This window comes from Passer domesticus, chromosome 14 (genome assembly GCF_036417665.1).
Source record: "Passer domesticus isolate bPasDom1 chromosome 14, bPasDom1.hap1, whole genome shotgun sequence".
Taxonomy (NCBI): domain Eukaryota; kingdom Metazoa; phylum Chordata; class Aves; order Passeriformes; family Passeridae; genus Passer; species Passer domesticus.
The window spans coordinates 4839434-4856597 of NC_087487.1; the positions used below are offsets into that span (position 1 = coordinate 4839434).

At 42.4% G+C, this 17164-nt stretch overlaps 1 protein-coding gene across 9 annotated transcripts in view; it reads left to right on the top strand.

Annotated features, from left to right (window-relative positions):
- Nucleotides 1-17164, top strand: part of RORA (RAR related orphan receptor A) — a 472196-nt gene that overhangs the window by 443623 nt on the left and 11409 nt on the right. For 8 of the 9 annotated variants that reach the window (XM_064389399.1, XM_064389398.1, XM_064389401.1 and 5 more), the window contains 7 exons: nucleotides 7158-7299; nucleotides 8966-9361; nucleotides 12136-12257; nucleotides 13337-13469; nucleotides 14137-14244; nucleotides 15592-15702; nucleotides 16948-17060. In XM_064389399.1, coding sequence (XP_064245469.1) covers nucleotides 7158-7299; nucleotides 8966-9361; nucleotides 12136-12257; nucleotides 13337-13469; nucleotides 14137-14244; nucleotides 15592-15702; nucleotides 16948-17060 — 1125 coding nt within the window. Of the gene's footprint in view, nucleotides 1-6330; nucleotides 6537-7157; nucleotides 7300-8965; nucleotides 9362-12135; nucleotides 12258-13336; nucleotides 13470-14136; nucleotides 14245-15591; nucleotides 15703-16947; nucleotides 17061-17164 lie in introns of those variants that run through there. The other variant, XM_064389403.1, reaches the window with a different exon arrangement.

The following is a 17164-nucleotide window of genomic DNA, read 5'->3' on the forward strand; positions in this document are numbered from 1 at the left end:
AGTGCAGAATCACAGCGCTGGCTTGGGGTGACACAGTGTGCACAGCATGCTCTGGCTTGTTGCTCTCTTCATGGGTCTGTGTTGCAATCCCATACTGATAGGTTTTCTCCTCTTAATCTATACTTGAGGTGTGAAGAATTGATCATTTTGATCATTTTTAGTCTTCTCTCCTGACCTGCTTGATACTACAACCCATCCTCAGAAAAGAACTTCCTTGCATTCACGTTCACATTATAAAGTTCTCTTTTGTGTTTTTCCCGGGAAGATTTTTGTGTTTTCTTTAACACATCCTCTCAGTCTTGTGGAAGTACTGGTAACAATGAAGGAAAAAAACTAAATTAAGAATCTTGGAATGATATGGGAACAGCACCTTCTGCCCTTTCTGACTGCTGTTGCTATGGAAAATTGCAGAAATGCACTAAAAATGCCTTGATAACAAAGTGGTGACTTTTTCCAGGTTTATGTTGTTAAGCAGTCTTGTCAGATTTCAGCTGTGGGAAGTGCAGACATTTGTTGTGAGAATTCTGCTGTTTGACTGTCAAGGATCAGGTTATGTTCAGGGTCTGAGAGCTCTTTAATCTTTAAATGCTCTGGGACCAGAGTACCTGGCAGAGAGACCCATGACATCCAGACCCGAGTGCAGACACAGCAGGGTTAACGTGGTGCTGCTGCTCTGCTGGCCTCCCCACATGGAGCTTCTTGCAGAGCAGGAGCCCAAGGACAGGGAAGCTGCCAGCTGTGTTTTCCTTCCTTCATCTTCCTGCACTTGGTGAGAAATGTGTGTGCACTATACTATGTTTCAGCACAAATGATTTTCCTTCAAGTGCTCTATAAGTCAAGTTCTCTTGGAGCTCTGTGCAATCCTCTCCTGCTGAGAACTCCACCCGAAGGGTCAGCTGGTGAGAAGGGCAGAAGGGAGGGCAAGCAGGCAGGGGTGCTCAGCACACTGAAACCCCTCTGAACCTTGAAGGCAGAAGGTGAGAAGTAAGAGTGGCCCGGTCAATAATTGAGGCATTTTCTCCTTCTCTTGAAGGAGCACAGTGAAGTTTTGTAGCCATACAATTTCAGACAGAATTTTAAAGCCAATTAATATCAACTTAGTTAACCAAGTTATCCTCCTTTGAGAAGCTCACTCCTAAAGAAGTTCAGTCTTGTTTAATGCCAGAGCCCAGATGACCTGCAGGTGACAGACTGGGGTCTGCTAGTGGGCACAGGTCACAGGAAGAGTTCACATGATCATGGCCTAGGCAGCTTTTTAAATGACCTGTTGTGGCTGTGGCTTCTGGATTCCCTGGATTCTCGTGCTACACTCTTCCACAGTACTGTCAACAAAGTCTCACCCAACAGAACTATTTTGGCTGGTGAAAAGGTTGGCATAGCTTGGCTCCTGCCAAAGCAGCCAGGTGTGGATTGGTATGGCTTTCTTTTCCCAGCTTTTCTGTGGCTGTGACTGCTGCAGGTTTGAGCATGCTGATGTTGCTCTTCATGTTATGCTAAAGCTTCCTTGGTAAAAAGTACCTGGCTACAAAGAGCTCATTCCCAGTCCTGTGCTTGGCTCCTGGAGTCGGTGTTCTGCACAGTCCCAGAGAAGTCAGTGAGGTTCTGCACAGGTGCCACAAACCCACCCACGTGCATCAGATGGCAGGAGCAGGGCTGTGGCTGTCAGAGGAACAGCTGTGCTGCTGCCCTCAAGCCAAGCCTGTCAGGAATGATCTACAGGCAGCAACAGCCACAGCAAAGTGGGGTGTTTTCAGCTTGGACTGGTTTCACTCCAGTTTGGTGTGAACTTTAATGTTACTTAATCCTAATGTTGACTTAAATGTTACTCTGTAAATACTGATAAACAGCAGAAATGCAGTTTATTCAAAACCTAATCTGTATCACAGATGAAATCACAGACCAGCTCTTGTCAGACTGACTTTTGCTGATCCCGTTGCTCTTCTGCCGCTCTGCAGCCCTTGCATTTCACAGAGTTGAAAGTGTTCTGACCAGGTTGAGTTGTTACATTGCATTTCACATAACTAGACAAGATTGTAGTGAAACCCATTAGTGTTTCTTGAGAAGTTTTCATTTCCTACCTTGCTATGATGTTGCTGGCTGTTCTTATGAAGTTAGTGGCAGTGTTTTTGCCAAAGCATTGAGTACTTCTGACCCATCAGCCTATTTAGCTCAATTTGAATCTGCCTTTAAAAAAGTAAAATTTAACACCACTTCATCAACTCTCCCTTAACTGAAAATTTGAGCTTACTACAAATAAAATAAAATTTTAAGAGAGGGTAGTTGCAGGAGCACTACTGACAAAACTGGTACCTGTGTGAGGCACTTCACTCAACCATTTCTTAACAACCTTTTATGCTGCAGGAAGGACCATGCTGGGAAAGAAAAGTGGTTTGTACACATCCATGTTCTTTTCTCCTAGCTGGAAGTTAAATTCAGTTCCAAATGGTCATACATTGAACTGTATAATTTAATTTGCAGATGCAGTTACTTGGTTTTGCTGTCAATACTTCATGCCCAGCTGACCCCCCAGTGCAGTAGCAATCCCTCTCTTTACCTGACTGCATGTAGCTGGTCTAACAGAACCCCTCATGCAGGGCATTTCAGCTGCTTATCAGAAGGTTTATCAGTACTGGCTTTTGTCTCTTGTGTCTTTTAAGACCTCAGATGATCTTGTTCATTGTAACTGCAAAGAACATCAGGGTTCTTCACTTCAGGAAACAATAGCTGGTGTGCTGTCCCTGCCCATCTTGCTTTCATTTGTTGACAAACACTAGCTCACCCATCTTTATTACTGATGTAAAACTGAATGGTTTTCCTGTTTTCAGTGACACTATGACGTTGTTACCAAATACTTGATTATCACAGTTTATTAAACAATATTGTCAGAGCACTTTCCTCCCTTTACAACTAAAATATGTGCTGATGGTCATAAAAGGGTTAAAAATACAATTTGAATGTTTGCCTGTCTTTTGTATTACAGTGTATTTTTCTGATGTTTCTTTGAAGAAAATTTGTGTTGGTTTGCTTTAGAAAACACTAAAAGAATTACTCCCCCCCAACTAATCGTTAATTGCTCAGAATATTGCAAAACTTAATGATACGTGGAAGTCTTTAAGTATTAGCCATAAATCATGGGATTATGAATAAGCCTTTGTTGTCACAGGCTCGCATACAGTCATTCCAAAACGTCTGCCATTAGGATGCAGCAAGGCAGCTGTCAGCTGTTTTCTTGTAATTAAACAGCCAATGAGCAGCTAATTAAGACATATGTGTATACAGAAGTGGAAGTGGGTATGTTAATGAACTGTAGGAATCAATTCATTAAATGAAAATTTGTCAAAAGACCAAACATGAGCTCAGCGTCTCAGCCCATGCGCGGTGCAGAGGGAGCCTGTGCGGTGCCCTTTGGGACACGAGGGAAGCACAAGTGGCTCGGGAGCCAGCCCAGACACCAACGGCTCCAACGCCGAGCTGCTGAGCAGAGAACTCGCTGAAACTATTAATAGACTTTGCAAAAACTGCTATTTACATTTCAAAGTCCTTTTTTAACAAGTTGTTATTCCAAGTGACTTGCAGATGAAAAGTTCCTGCGCTCTTTTTTCCCCAAACCTGATTTCGTGGCAGCGAACGAACACCCATCGACTGTGTTGGTATAAATAGGCTCTGAAACGCAGGGGCCGTGCTTGTTATGTGCCTTGTTACGTGGGCTGCTCTTCTTCTGGCACCAAGTGCATCCATCTGCAGGGAAAGGGAATGTGCAGAGCTCAGTGGCTGGGGCTGGATCTTTGTGCTGGCATCAGGAGGGGCCGAGGCTTGGCCCAAGCGTGCCATGGGCCAGAGTGCTCCGACCCCGGGGCTGCTTCCGTGCAGCACCAGCCTTGTCCCTGTGCTTGGTCAGGAGGGGTGGCTCTGCTTGGCCCATTAGGTCACATGAAGGAAGGGTTGTAAACATGCACGCAATAAAAAGCATGTGGCCTGGGCTGGCTTGCATAAGGCTCGAACGTATACACGTGTACCAAGGATGCATCCACCTCCTCCTTCCTGGTGGAAAAATTATAGCCAGCTCCATGCCTCTGGCAAAAGAGAGGGGACAGAACAACAGAATAGGGTGTTGTCCTTTTAATAAAGGAGAGGAAAGCCTAGAAAGAAACTGTAGGTGCTTACAGAAGGCTCCTGTAATAGGGGCTTCCCCACGTCTTACAGTGATGTGAAAGCCCAAGCACCACCAAAAGCTTACAAAACTCACAAGTAAATGACAGCACTGTAGAACAAAAAGGCCTCACTTGACCTTTATTGTCAATTCACTTGCAAGTCTCAGATACCTGTGTTTCTGAGCTCTGGAAGAGAGTTTTGATTAGCTTTTGAAGTTTATGGCAAGGATTCTTCTTTCTTTTACCTACTCCTGATGTTTTCTTGGGTTTGTTTTTAAAAGCACTCTGCTGTATCTCTAGTTTGTAAAGTGCAAGTGCTTTTAAAGGCCTGGGTTTCAGGCATTTCTGCTCTACTGGAGATTTAGCTTCAAGCTGTAACTTAGCTGATATATTGTACACTAAAACGTATTGAGCAGCTGTGTCTCTAGGGAAAATCTGAAGAGGAAAAAGGCCAGTTTCTTCTCCATTATAATACTAAAAATAATCCTCAGCTTGACAAGGCTATTCTTAATAAAATATGCCGAAGTGGCAATTTAGAATCTGTGTGTGTGTATATATATATATATATGTATCTCAGCTAAAGGAAAACATGGATCCTTGAGGTTATTGGGACATGCTGGTCTCACATATTGTTTAGGCTGACTTGCAGGATCTCAGAGGTGGCAGAGGGTTTCATACAGCTCTTGTGTGAGCATGTCATTCAGTGTAATCAGAAGAGTGTTTGGAGAACTGAGATTTTGAGGGACTGATGAAGACCCTCAACCAGTCACTGGTCAGCTCAATCCCTAATCCTGCTTTGGTGGGGAATGGCATTGCACTTGGAGTTCAGTGGTGAACACACTTGTACTTGCACTGGAGTAACAGACTCCACTGATGGTGCTCCCAGAATTGGAAATGAATCCATCTGCCAAGAGTTGGTTTCTCTAGAGAGATCAGTTGTGATGTTGGAATGGTAAACATTTCCATGGTATTTAATGAATTATTATTGTAGAGTGAAATGCATTCAATTGGAGCTCAATATGTGCAATACTTTCAGTCTCAGTGACAATTATCTATTGACAAACATGAAAAAAGCAGTTGAAAGTTCAGTCATCTAGAAACAAGGAGCAGAAAAAAGGGTAAAAAATTCTGTACAGGAAAACAGGATCAAAGACAGCATCTTCAGGTTTTTTGGGGGGTTTTTTGTGTTTTGTTTTTTTTTTTTTAATATTCCATGTTTTCCCTAGTAAAGCTTTAACAAAAGGAGTGTAATCAACAAAGATTGGTGCCTTCCTGGTAAGACTGAGCAGGGGTTTTGCATCAGCGTTTTGCCATGTTTCTGTCATCAGGCAGTTTGATAGGAACTACTTGACTGCTTGAGACTTGTCATGCACAAGTCCTTCCCCTGTTTGCTTCACCAAGTATCTGTGCATGTGCTGAGGGACTCCAGCTTGAAACCTTAGAGTAAATAACAAATTGGTAAAAGTCCAGCTTTAATTAAAAGGTGCCCAGCCTTTCCAAGGAGCTATTTTCTTTGCAGCACTGTTAATTAATCCATTATGTGGCAACGTAAAACTAAAATAGTGTGCTCACTGCTCTCAAATGCCTCTTTAGAATGACTGCATCTTTGCAGAATCCTTGTGAAGTAGGTATTACACACACAGCAGCTTATGTTTGGGCAGTCTGTGGCAAAAGGATGAAATGGACTTCAAAGCAAAGAGCTGCAGAGTGGTTAATGACGTGCCCCTCTCTGGAGGAGACAATAAAGTTGTAGCTGTGCGTAACCTTCCAGCTCCAGCCTTCTTTGGAGATGGGGTTACTCAGGAAAGAAAGAGATCATACATAAAACGTGTTTTAGCTTTTCCCCTCTTAAGAATCTAAATCCTGCATGGAGTTGAACAGAACCTGGGCTGTCAGCATCAAACTAACTCACCCAGTAGCAGCAATGGGTGACAGCAGCCCCAGTGCAGTGACCATCCCTCTGTCCTGGGCACCTCAGGTGCTGTCTGCTTTTGGGCCTCTCATGACAAGTGACACTGAGGGGCTGGAGTGTGTCCAGAGAGGGGCAGCAGAGCAGGGGAAGGGTCTGGAGCACAAGGCTGTTACTGGTTTTAGTCTGATAAGGAACAGCTGAAGGTGCTGAGGTTATTTAGTCTGGTGAAGAGGATGCTCAGCTGTGACCTTCTTGCTTTCTACAACTCCCTGACAGGAAGATGGAGCCAGGTGGGGGCCTGGCTTTTCTCCCGTGGAGCCAGCAACAGGACAAAAGAAGATAGCCTCATGATGTGGCAGGGCAGGTTTCTGTTGGATGTTAGAGAAAAAACCTTCACTGAGAGGGTGGGCAGGCATTGGATTAGACTGTCCACGGAAAGGGTGGAATCACTATTGCTGGAAGTGTTCAAAAAGGTGTGTGGATGTGGCACTTCAGCTTTAGTGGTGAACACAGTGGTGCTGAGATCATGTTTGGGCTTGATGATCTTAGACATCTTTTCCCATCTTAATGATTCTGTGAGTCTACAAAAAAGCATGTTAAGAAATTGTTCTTTGCAGGAGAAACTGTTCAGCATGGTGCTGTGTATTTTTAAACACATACACACACTGGCGAGGCTGAACATCAGAGCCTGCCACTGTCACTCCAGAGAGCAGAACAGGGTGGTAGCTGTTGAATCCTCCCTATTTTGGAGAACTATGACAACCCAGGGAAGATAGGAAATCAAAGTCTATAATTAGTTTTATCTTGTTTGGAAAGAGCTGGTGTACCATATGTAATATGGGATCTGTAAAGTCAGTGAATAAAAAGTGTAATTCCTTTATGTGTTACGCTTTTTTAATGAACTGTTTCTTGCTAGTTACTGGTTTTTGTTTGTTTCTAGGAGAGAAAAAAAACCAACAAGCCTTTAGTTTTAATTTCCTTTAGTTGACTACAGAGCACTTGAACTTCTTTTCTGCGAAGTACGCTACCTTTGAGAGTCTATTTCCTCCATCAGTTAACAGCTCCTTGACATGTGTTTTGCCATGGCATGGCAGGGCTTTTTCAGGAGGAGTCAGCAGAGCAATGCCACGTACTCGTGTCCTCGGCAGAAGAACTGTCTGATCGACCGGACCAGCCGGAACCGCTGCCAGCACTGCCGCTTACAGAAATGCCTTGCTGTGGGGATGTCTCGGGATGGTAAGCGCTGCTGGCTCGGGCCTGCCTGAGAAATGCTAACATGGCGTGTGGTGTGGTGGATGGTCAACCAAAAAACACAGCGTTTGTATGCTCACTGTGCATTGGGCTGATAGTTGAGATCATCGAGTGAGTTTCAGATGTTGCTTCATATTTTTCTGTGTTGTATGCTAAATGTTTTTAGATGCTGCTATATACTCAAATGTATATAAATCAGGGCATGCACAAAGTTCTTGGATTTATCTTGTTTCCTACTTACCTATTTCAGTTCCCAGTTAAGAGCTTTGTCTCTGGTCATTTCTTGAAGATGCAGTTTTTTAGTCTCATGTTAATACTTCCTCTGTATATTCATTCCAACTTAAGTGACCTCCTGTAGTTGCAAGTAGCATTGCCTGGTGCATGGGTACAGATCAGAACTGCTTCACAGTATTGACTGAAGTCAAATATGTGTATAATGAATAATGGAAAAAACACAAAGAAAAAAGTAATGCAGTGTTTTTTCAAAGATAGAATTCTGAAGGAAAGATGTTCCAGTGCTGTTAAATATTAAGCTCAAAATTGCAGCTTGAGTAGTGATGAAAGCCCGCCTCTGCCAAACAGTTGCTTATGTAATTCAGTCAGAACTGGCTTTGCAGCTGAGACTTGCACGCCTCCCCCACAGATGGAACGGAGCTGCCACCACTCACCCATTTGAAGATCTGACTCAGTCTTTTCCCCTGCCTCAGTGACAGCAGCGCTGCATGTTCTACAAATACATACACGTTACTCTAGGTACATGAGGCCTGATCAAGGAGATTGTCCCCACATTGCATTTACTTCTTGAATTACATTGTCTTTATTTTTTTTTATTAGCCATGAGACTAAAAACCTGAAACAGTTGATCATGTAATGACTAGTTCCTCCAACATGTTTGCTTTCCTGTAGAAAAGCAGAAGGCAGTAGTCACCTTTCTAAAGGATGAAGTTTTTGAAATCCCATGCTGCATCCTTGGGAATTCCCTGGATGCTGCAAACCAGTTGCTTACAGCTAATGCTCCTCAAAGTCGTAGTAACGCTGTGGAGATACACACATGCACTTGTGTGCACACACACATAGGTTTAACAATTACTTGTCTACTAAACATTTTTGCCTGTCCCAGGGGCACTGAAGGCAGGTTTGGTGGTTCTTCCCTTGTGCTTTAGTCCCAGTCTCAGTAAAGCTTGCTGTTGATACCCTGAGGGAGACCCCACATGTTGGCACCACACTCCAGGTTCACAGCAGCCCTCATTCTGCAGCATGAATGCACAGCTGGATGGAACTGGACAGTTGTCTCAGGCCAGTGTGTTCTGGTTTAGCTTTTGCCTTTCTAGGCAGGGTTTGAATGCTGAGGAGATGCATCTGTCAACTTCAATGAACATACAAGAGAAAATCTTTCCAGCACAGAAGTGGAAAGTTAATGAATGAAGCTAAACCAGTGACTTCTAATGGTCCATTTCAGTGGCATGTCAAGACAATCTTTTAAAGAGCAGGTGCTGCAGCTGTGTACCTGTAACTGAGAAGTGGTTCTTAGGTCTGTCCATCCTGCAGATTTGGGGTTTTTGGGTGCTGTATCCTTCCATGTAATGTTGAAAGACTCACAAGGCGGTGGTGGATGTGTAGAGATGTAATCTCTTGTGTGTCTGTATTTCAGCTGTAAAGTTTGGTCGAATGTCAAAAAAGCAGAGGGACAGCCTGTACGCCGAGGTGCAGAAACACCGAATGCAGCAGCAGCAGCGGGATCACCAGCAGCAGCCAGGAGAGGCAGAACCACTCACACCAACTTACAATATCACCACCAATGGGTTAACAGAGCTACATGACGACCTCAGTAATTACATTGATGGGCATACCCCTGAAGGTAGCAAAGCAGACTCTGCAGTTAGCAGCTTCTACTTAGACATACAGCCTTCTCCAGATCAGTCGGGTCTTGATATTAATGGAATCAAACCAGAACCAATATGTGACTACACACCAGCATCGGGCTTCTTCCCTTATTGTTCTTTTACAAATGGGGAGACCTCTCCAACTGTGTCCATGGCAGAATTAGGTAATGAGAGAGAAAAGCTTCCATTGTAATTGTCTTAACAGTACCCTTTGGATTAAAGTGGCACATGTAGCCAGGTGATAGTGAGAATGCTGCTTCAGTAGAGCTGTGGGCATGGATGGGCATTCTTGTGTGAAGTGCACAGTAAATACCCTGATCTCAGGGAGCTCCTTGCTGCTCTGCACTAAAGCTCCCAGGGGACTGGGGTTGATCAGTGCTACCAGTGCTGCTTTTGCTTTCAGTCCCTGCAATAGAACCCTTGGAATACTGATGAGAAGCTAATTTTTAGTGTTGAGAAAACAGACAGGGCATTTCTTTATTTGCAGATTATTTTGTAACAATTTATCTCCTTTTTCATTATCTCAATGCTGTTACTCCTAACAAAAAGGGATGAGGCTGATTTTCATCTGCTCTTTACCTGAGGAAAGCCCTGGGCTAATCTGAGGGCAGTTCTTGTCACTTACTGAAGAGGATCTAGCCCCAGATACTGAAGGACATTTTTAAATGTAGCAAGTTTTGATAATTTCTCTAAGAGCCTTATAACAACCACATTAATTAGCACATTTTACTTTAAACTTTTCCCTTAATGATTACACTAAGGCTGAATTCCACAAGTATGACTTGTCAACAGCTGAGACTGGGGTTAGAGTGTGCTGTGTGAACTGGTTATAAACAAAGTGGAACAGGACATCAAAGAACTGGTTTCATGATTCCATTACTTATGTAAGCAGCCAGGCATTTAAAATTGATTCTTAAAACTTGCTGAAGCAACATTTTTTCTAAATATTTTATTATGAAAACCTAAAAATAGTTCAAAAAATCAGGTATTCCACGTTAAAATTTTGTGTTGTTTATTTTATGTTCTTTTGAGAAGTTTTGCAGAGGGGAAGTCACAAGAAGCTTGCTTTTTAACATCCTTATGTTGCTCTCTACAATGTAATTTGTCCTGACAGCTAAAATATTGTGTCTGGCATCAGTTCAAATAATTTCAGATAGGTAAAAAAGAGAAGAAAATGTCAGGACAAAGGCCACACTACCAGCCTTGTCTCAATGAAACGACTGCTAATTTTCTCATGTAAGTTATTAAAAAGATCTATATTAAACCCACAGGAAAAAAAAATAGAGGGTTTTTCCTTTGTAGGCCCTGTGTTGAGCTTGGAACAGTGGCCTAATGAAGTTTGTCCTGTTGCTTCCCTTTATTTACATAGCGCTTCATTTAAACCCTGCACAGCATGATTTGGGTGCCCAGCATTAACATTACTGAACAATGTTTGAAGAATGTTTGTGTGCCAGACGAAGGTTTCAATTTAGAAAGGTGTGGCTGTTCAATGAAAATATTTAGGTGTGTACTGAAATGCAGTCCCGAAGTGAGGCGGAGGTTTGTGAATAACATGGGAATATTTCACCTCCTGCATCCTGCACGGGCACAGGGATCATGCTGTCAGCTGCTGCTACAGAGAACAAGTGTTTTACCTACACACTTGTTAAAAAAACCCCCAAAAATTGCTCTGAAATACATCCAAAAAGCTATGGTGACAAAGTATAAATTACGTTGTGTTCTACCTTACCTATTGCCAGGTAGCACATATCATGTGCTTTTACCTCATCTGTATGACTTTTCATCAAACTACTGACAGACATGGGTCCAGCAATACAGTCTGTGAGGAGTTGGGTTTGCTCATTAGCAAACAAAGCCAGTTTCACTGAAGACCCAGAACTGCAGTCCGTCAGAATACCTCCATGTTGTAGTGACCACCATTCCTCTTTGGTTTGAGCCTTCATTTTCAGTGGCCAAACAAAGCAGAATTGTGTGAGACAAGTCTCCTGGACTCCACTTGTCACATGCTAAAATATGCCCACCTGAAGGGTCAGGGTAGGAAAGAGGAAGTTAAATGAAAGTAGAACTTGGGTATCTAAATTCTATTCAGGCTTTTGAAAGTGTTCCTAAACATTCATGGAACCAGGTTTTATTAATAAATGTAAATCTGCCTTATGCATCTTCTAATCAAGTATAGCAGCAGAAAATAATTTTATTTGGAATTAAAACATTGTATGGAAATTTTAAATCATATAGAGTAAACTAGGTGACTACTCTAAAGCTGAAGGAAAACAACCCCTAGTGTTAGGGACTTTTTAGTTTGTTAACTTAATCACCTGGATTCTCTAATAAATGCATTTTCCTGATATTTTTTTTAATTATATGAGAGTAGGGGGGAAAAAAAGACACTTTCCCTCCCAGGCAGCTTAATGGAACCAGAGTCCTGCCTGAGAGAACACTAGGCAGTGGTAACTGTATTTCCCTATTGGAAAGCACTGGCACTGTGCCTGGCTGCGGTGCCGTTCTGTCCCGTCCCTGACGGTGTCCGCGGACAGCTGTGTGCCCTCGCTCGAGGGGTCCGTGACCGCTCCGTCCCGGTGAGCGCTGTGGCGGTGCCCGGCGGTGCCCGTGTCCCCCTCGGGCCCCGCCGTGCCCAGCCTCGGGCCCCGCGGTGCCCAGCCTCGGGCCCCGCTGTGCCCAGCCTCGGGCCCCGCTGTGCCCAGCCTCGGGCCCCGCTGTGCCCAGCCTCGGGCCCCGGCGCCCTCTGCCGGGCTCCGGCCGCCGTTCGGCGCTGCCTCCCGAAGCCGGCTCCAGGGAAACCCAAAGCAAAGCAGTTTTCTCTCTCTTGTTTGCACCCTCTCCCTTCCCCCTGTTGCAACTGAAATATACGAGCTCTTCTCGTGTCTGAAGGTACAGCTTTGCATTTCTAACGCGTGTCGTTTCCTGCTTTTTCTTTTAGAACATCTTGCACAGAATATTTCCAAGTCACACATGGAAACTTGCCAGTACTTGAGAGAGGAGTTACAGCAGATAACATGGCAAACTTTTCTGCAGGAGGAAATTGAGAACTATCAGAACAAGGTATAAAAGCATGCCAAGATACGGCATGGTTTCTTTAAAGCATGGTATTTCCATAACACACTGCAAAATTCACTTTTTCACTGCTTTCTCCTTACTATCAGGAATGTATATTTTTGTGTGTTTAAAAAAATAATACACTAGAATAAAAAGGAGCAATATGGTCAGGATATCTTTGCATTTGTGGTTTTTACAGGTATAGGAAACGGCAAAGATGTTCTCCTAAAATCTGTCTTTGATAAAGAAGGATAGGAAATAATAGGAATTTTTTCAATCCTGTTTGGTGTGTTATTTTCTTCTCTTAAATTGTCATGTCCTGGATCAACAACAACAACAAAAGCCGAAGCCACCAAGTTTGTGATGTTACATGCTGTGCTTCAGTTTGAGTTTATAAACACAGAGCTCTGTCAGATCTGCAGCCTTCAGGTTCGCTGTAATCCTGATTCAGGCTCCAGTTGTCCCTCAGTGTTTGGGTTTTACCTGTGGAGCAGCAGCGCAGTGCTGCCGTGCCACCAGGGTATTGTAAGGTCTAAACAATGTTATTTCCAACATGCCTTCCATCCACAAGCTGCTACCAATTGGCTACATTTGGAAAATGGCCTTGGGAAGCACTGCTAAAGCACACTGTTCTTTGAACATATTTTTCATTTCCACAGAAAAATATTTAACCTTTCAGAGTACAATTTTTTCTACTTTAGGTGTTTTCATTCTGCATTATTTTCAACACTGGAAAAAAATATGATCATGCCTTGCTGGTATAAATTGGCATTCTATTTTCATGCAGAGAATAAAATTCCCACTGAAATGACCAAAATCATTACACTTTGACATTTTTGGCATATGATAAAAGTTCTCCAAGCTGGATCTCTTCTGACATGACTGCAGAAGTCTTCCATGGTTGCATTGTCACTCATCCACATGAGGCTCTGGTTTTGAGGTCAATTCCCCTTGACTTATAAGCAGACTGTAGCCAGGAGTGTTGGAGAGAACTCACTCCATTTTGTTGTTTGGTTTTCTTTAGCTCAGTTTTACTTTCCAAAGCTTGGTTAGTAATTTTTGAATTTCTCTTCTCTCTCAAACAGCAAAGGGAGGTAATGTGGCAGTTATGCGCAGTGAAAATAACAGAAGCTATACAGTATGTAGTGGAATTTGCCAAACGCATTGATGGCTTTATGGAACTGTGTCAAAATGATCAAATTGTGCTTTTAAAAGCAGGTATGTGGGTCAGCTTTAAGGTCTGCTTCTATTAGTTTTGCCTGAGGAAGGTGTTACGTGGTATATACAGTGGTTGCATACACTTATATTCATATGCAGTACAGTGATCATTTAAAATTAAATAATGAAAAACCTTGCAAATTTTCTGTCTTTGAAGTAACATCATCTTAGTTATTGTGGGGAGAAGGAGTTCAAGTCTATCTATTAAATTTTCATTATGGAGAAAGGGAGCAATGAGCGTGTTAAGATGTAAAAATTGGATTTAATTTTTTTTGATTGCTAATAGTGAATATTTCAAGGTAAAAATCCAAATTGTTCTATGCAAGATGTTGTAGCAGTAATTCGGGTTACAAATACTGGACCAAGTTGTTAAGGCTTGGTGAACATACATATAAATGAGCTGCTTTGGCTTCAGAGACTTCATACTCTAAAAAAATCACTGGATTTTATTAGCATTAACTAAGTTTCTTCAGCGAAAACTTCTAAAGGGGTTTATGGGAATTCATGTAATTCTACCAGCAAACCAAACTGTGCTCTGTTACACCTCAGCAACTTACTGCTCTACTAAACTGACAATGAATGCAGAGCATTGTTATGAAATCCTCACTTGCTCTTTGCAGCTGAAGGCTCTCCTTCCTTAGTCAAACATCCATTGTTTCTGTTTTAGGGTCTTTAGAGGTTGTGTTCATCAGAATGTGCCGTGCCTTTGACTCCCAGAACAACACAGTCTACTTTGATGGCAAGTATGCTAGCCCAGAGGTTTTCAAGTCCTTAGGTAAGGAAATGTGAAGTGTTGTGTCTTTAAAAAAAAAACAAAAAACCAAAAGAATAAAAATAATAAGGTGGAAAAGCAAGGGAAAACAGCTGCTTTGAAAAATCAGCCTATAGTATTCAAATAGAAGAGTTCTGGAACTCAAACTGCTGTTTGTAAGCTGTCATGCTGGCTCTGGTTGAGGCCAAGCTGATTTCAGGAGGTAAAACAGCTCAACTGTGTGCAGTAAAGGACTGTTGGTGCTGAAGTTCAGCATTTTGACTAAGATAGAGCAGTTTGGACTCACTTGTGGAGAAGAGAAGCCCAGATTTCATATCTAATGTAATGTTTCATATATCCTGTTGGAAAAGGCAGCAGATTTTAAGCTAATTTGGGCTATACTGACGTTACTGCTTTGAAGATGTTACTGGTGTTTTAAAATCTGCCAAGTCCAGTTATTTGCTGGTAAAATACAGTAAATATTTTTTTAAAATTAAACTACATACAATTTTGAAATTTTTTTCCATTTTTTCTAATTTTAAAAGGATGTATTCACTGGGTATAGATTAGGGCTGTAATCCACTTTGGAGGCAGTGAAAATACATCAGTGGAGAATTCTGGAGAATTACTGAAGTATTCTCTGCCTTTCTAAAACACCTCAAGGTACAAGGTCAGAGCACAAACAATTCTGGGTTCTAGGGAAATACAACTTGGATCTGTTACCAGCTATATCGAGAAGTTTAGGCTGGGGAGGCTGAGGAAAAGCCTTGTCTCTCAGGTTGTGATGCTCTTCAGAGCAGGGCTCACTTTAAAGACCGAACCTGCATGTGTGACAGCAGCAGTAACCTGAATAACACCTGTGTGAGCAAGAGAATGGATGGAAGGAGACAGAGTTCCTCTTCTGCATGAACCATGTTCAGTCATGGCTTCTCCCTTTGCTTCCTGCATGTCCCTTGTGTGCCTCTCTTCCCCCACTCTGTGTGCTCAATAATCTTAAAATCAGAACTTCTTCAGTCCACACTGACATGACAAAGTTCCATTTAGAACAGAAACAAAGGTAGAGCAATTTTGAGCTTGAAAATAAATGGCTTGAGATTTATCCATATTTACCCCATAAGAACCCAGTGTAGGAAAGATACACTCTGCAAAACTTGGAGAATCTTGGCTGCCAGGATGTGGGAGCTGGGAACTTGTGGGAGTGCAGTAAAACCCTCAAGGATGAGTGAGATCTCACTGCCATCACTTGACAGTCCTTAAGGAGAAGACCACCTATGAAGTGTTTTACATCTATTTCTCATCTCCATCAGAATAAATCAATAACTCTGTAGCACTGAAGTAGTTTTAAACAAGAGCTTACCTTCTTTTTGGCAGGTTGTGAAGACTTCATTAGCTTTGTGTTTGAATTTGGAAAAAGCTTATGTTCTATGCACCTGACAGAAGATGAGATAGCTTTGTTTTCTGCGTTTGTTTTAATGTCAGCAGGTAAGAGATGAAGATTTCCTCTAGATTTATTTGGTAGGGGTTGTTTTTATTTTGAGGCCTTTTTAATGATAACATTACGATTATCAGACGTTGTGGAAATATCATCTTTTTGAGTGTCTCCTCACCAAATTTTTTATTTTAATAAACACATTAAAATTTAGGAACCAATTTGTTGAATTGGAAATCCTAATCTAAGCCCATATTTTCCACATTTTCCCCTTATTGAGGACTCAGCTTTTTTACAGAGGCTTAAATGCATTTGTGTGAGACTCGTGAGCCAGTCCTGGTGAGACAGGCAGTTCCTGAACTCCCATAGGCAGCTTTCCATGTGTGTGAGCTTGCAGCTGCAGCACAGCAGAAAATTTCCAGCAGTGCCATTTTAGTGTGACTGGGGACATTGAGAATTATGGTGCAAGACATCCAAGTTACCCCAAAAGTCAGCCTGGGTCTGCCATGCCTGTGGCTAAAATAAGTTGATAATCACAGGTGAATGTGCACAGTGTGCTCCAGGTCCTGGAAAGGCTTCTTAGGTCAGGTGGAACAAGGTACTGGGGCAGAAAGTCAGTTTGTGCCTGGCCTGACACCTGAGGAAGGAAACTGTGAGTTCAGAGTGCAGCATAGTGGACTCAGGAGTGGGGATGGAAACTTCTGTTAGCAATGGTGAGTCTGTCATAAATATGTGCTCATGTTGTTGGCCAGACAGGAAGTGTGTTAGCCCTGTGTTTTAGCAAGCAGTTCTGTCACACCAGGAATGTGGCAGCTAATAGTGCTTCTCTGCCAGGAAGTTCAGCTGCTTTTTCTTTAATAGCTGAATCTTTGCATCTGATTTTTCTGTCAGTCACTGTATGTTCTGCTGGTTTTCTGTAAGTTCTGTAAGACCTTAGTAAGAAGATCCTCTCCAACTAGTTGTTCATTACATGATTTATTCATTTCCCGGTAAAAAGTTGCTAGGCTCATTTTGTAAACACCCTGCATTCTACAGATTTTCTTGCAAATGAATAATAGATCTTACTCAGATGCATTGCATTCTCCTAAATAAGGGCTTTATAAAAGTAACTTTAAGTGCATGTAATAAATATATTTCAAAACCTATTAATTTTGAAGCCCATTTTCTATATGAAAGTTTATCACAATTGAAAGGAAGGTTGCAGACAGGAGAAAGGAATCTGTAACACACTTAGTACTTCCTGGTGTGCTGTGATCCACGTGTGCATTACTAGAGGTTTTAACTCCATTTATATTCAGATCGCTCATGGCTTCAGGAGAAAGTGAAAATTGAAAAACTCCAACAGAAGATCCAGCTAGCACTTCAGCACGTCCTACAGAAGAACCACCGAGAAGATGGGATTCTTACAAAGGTAAGAGTCATCCTGTGCCATGTCACAGGACTGTGAAAGGGTGGCTTCATCTGAACACTGCCCTGATTATGGGGTAAAAGCTCATACACAGTTAATTTATTTAT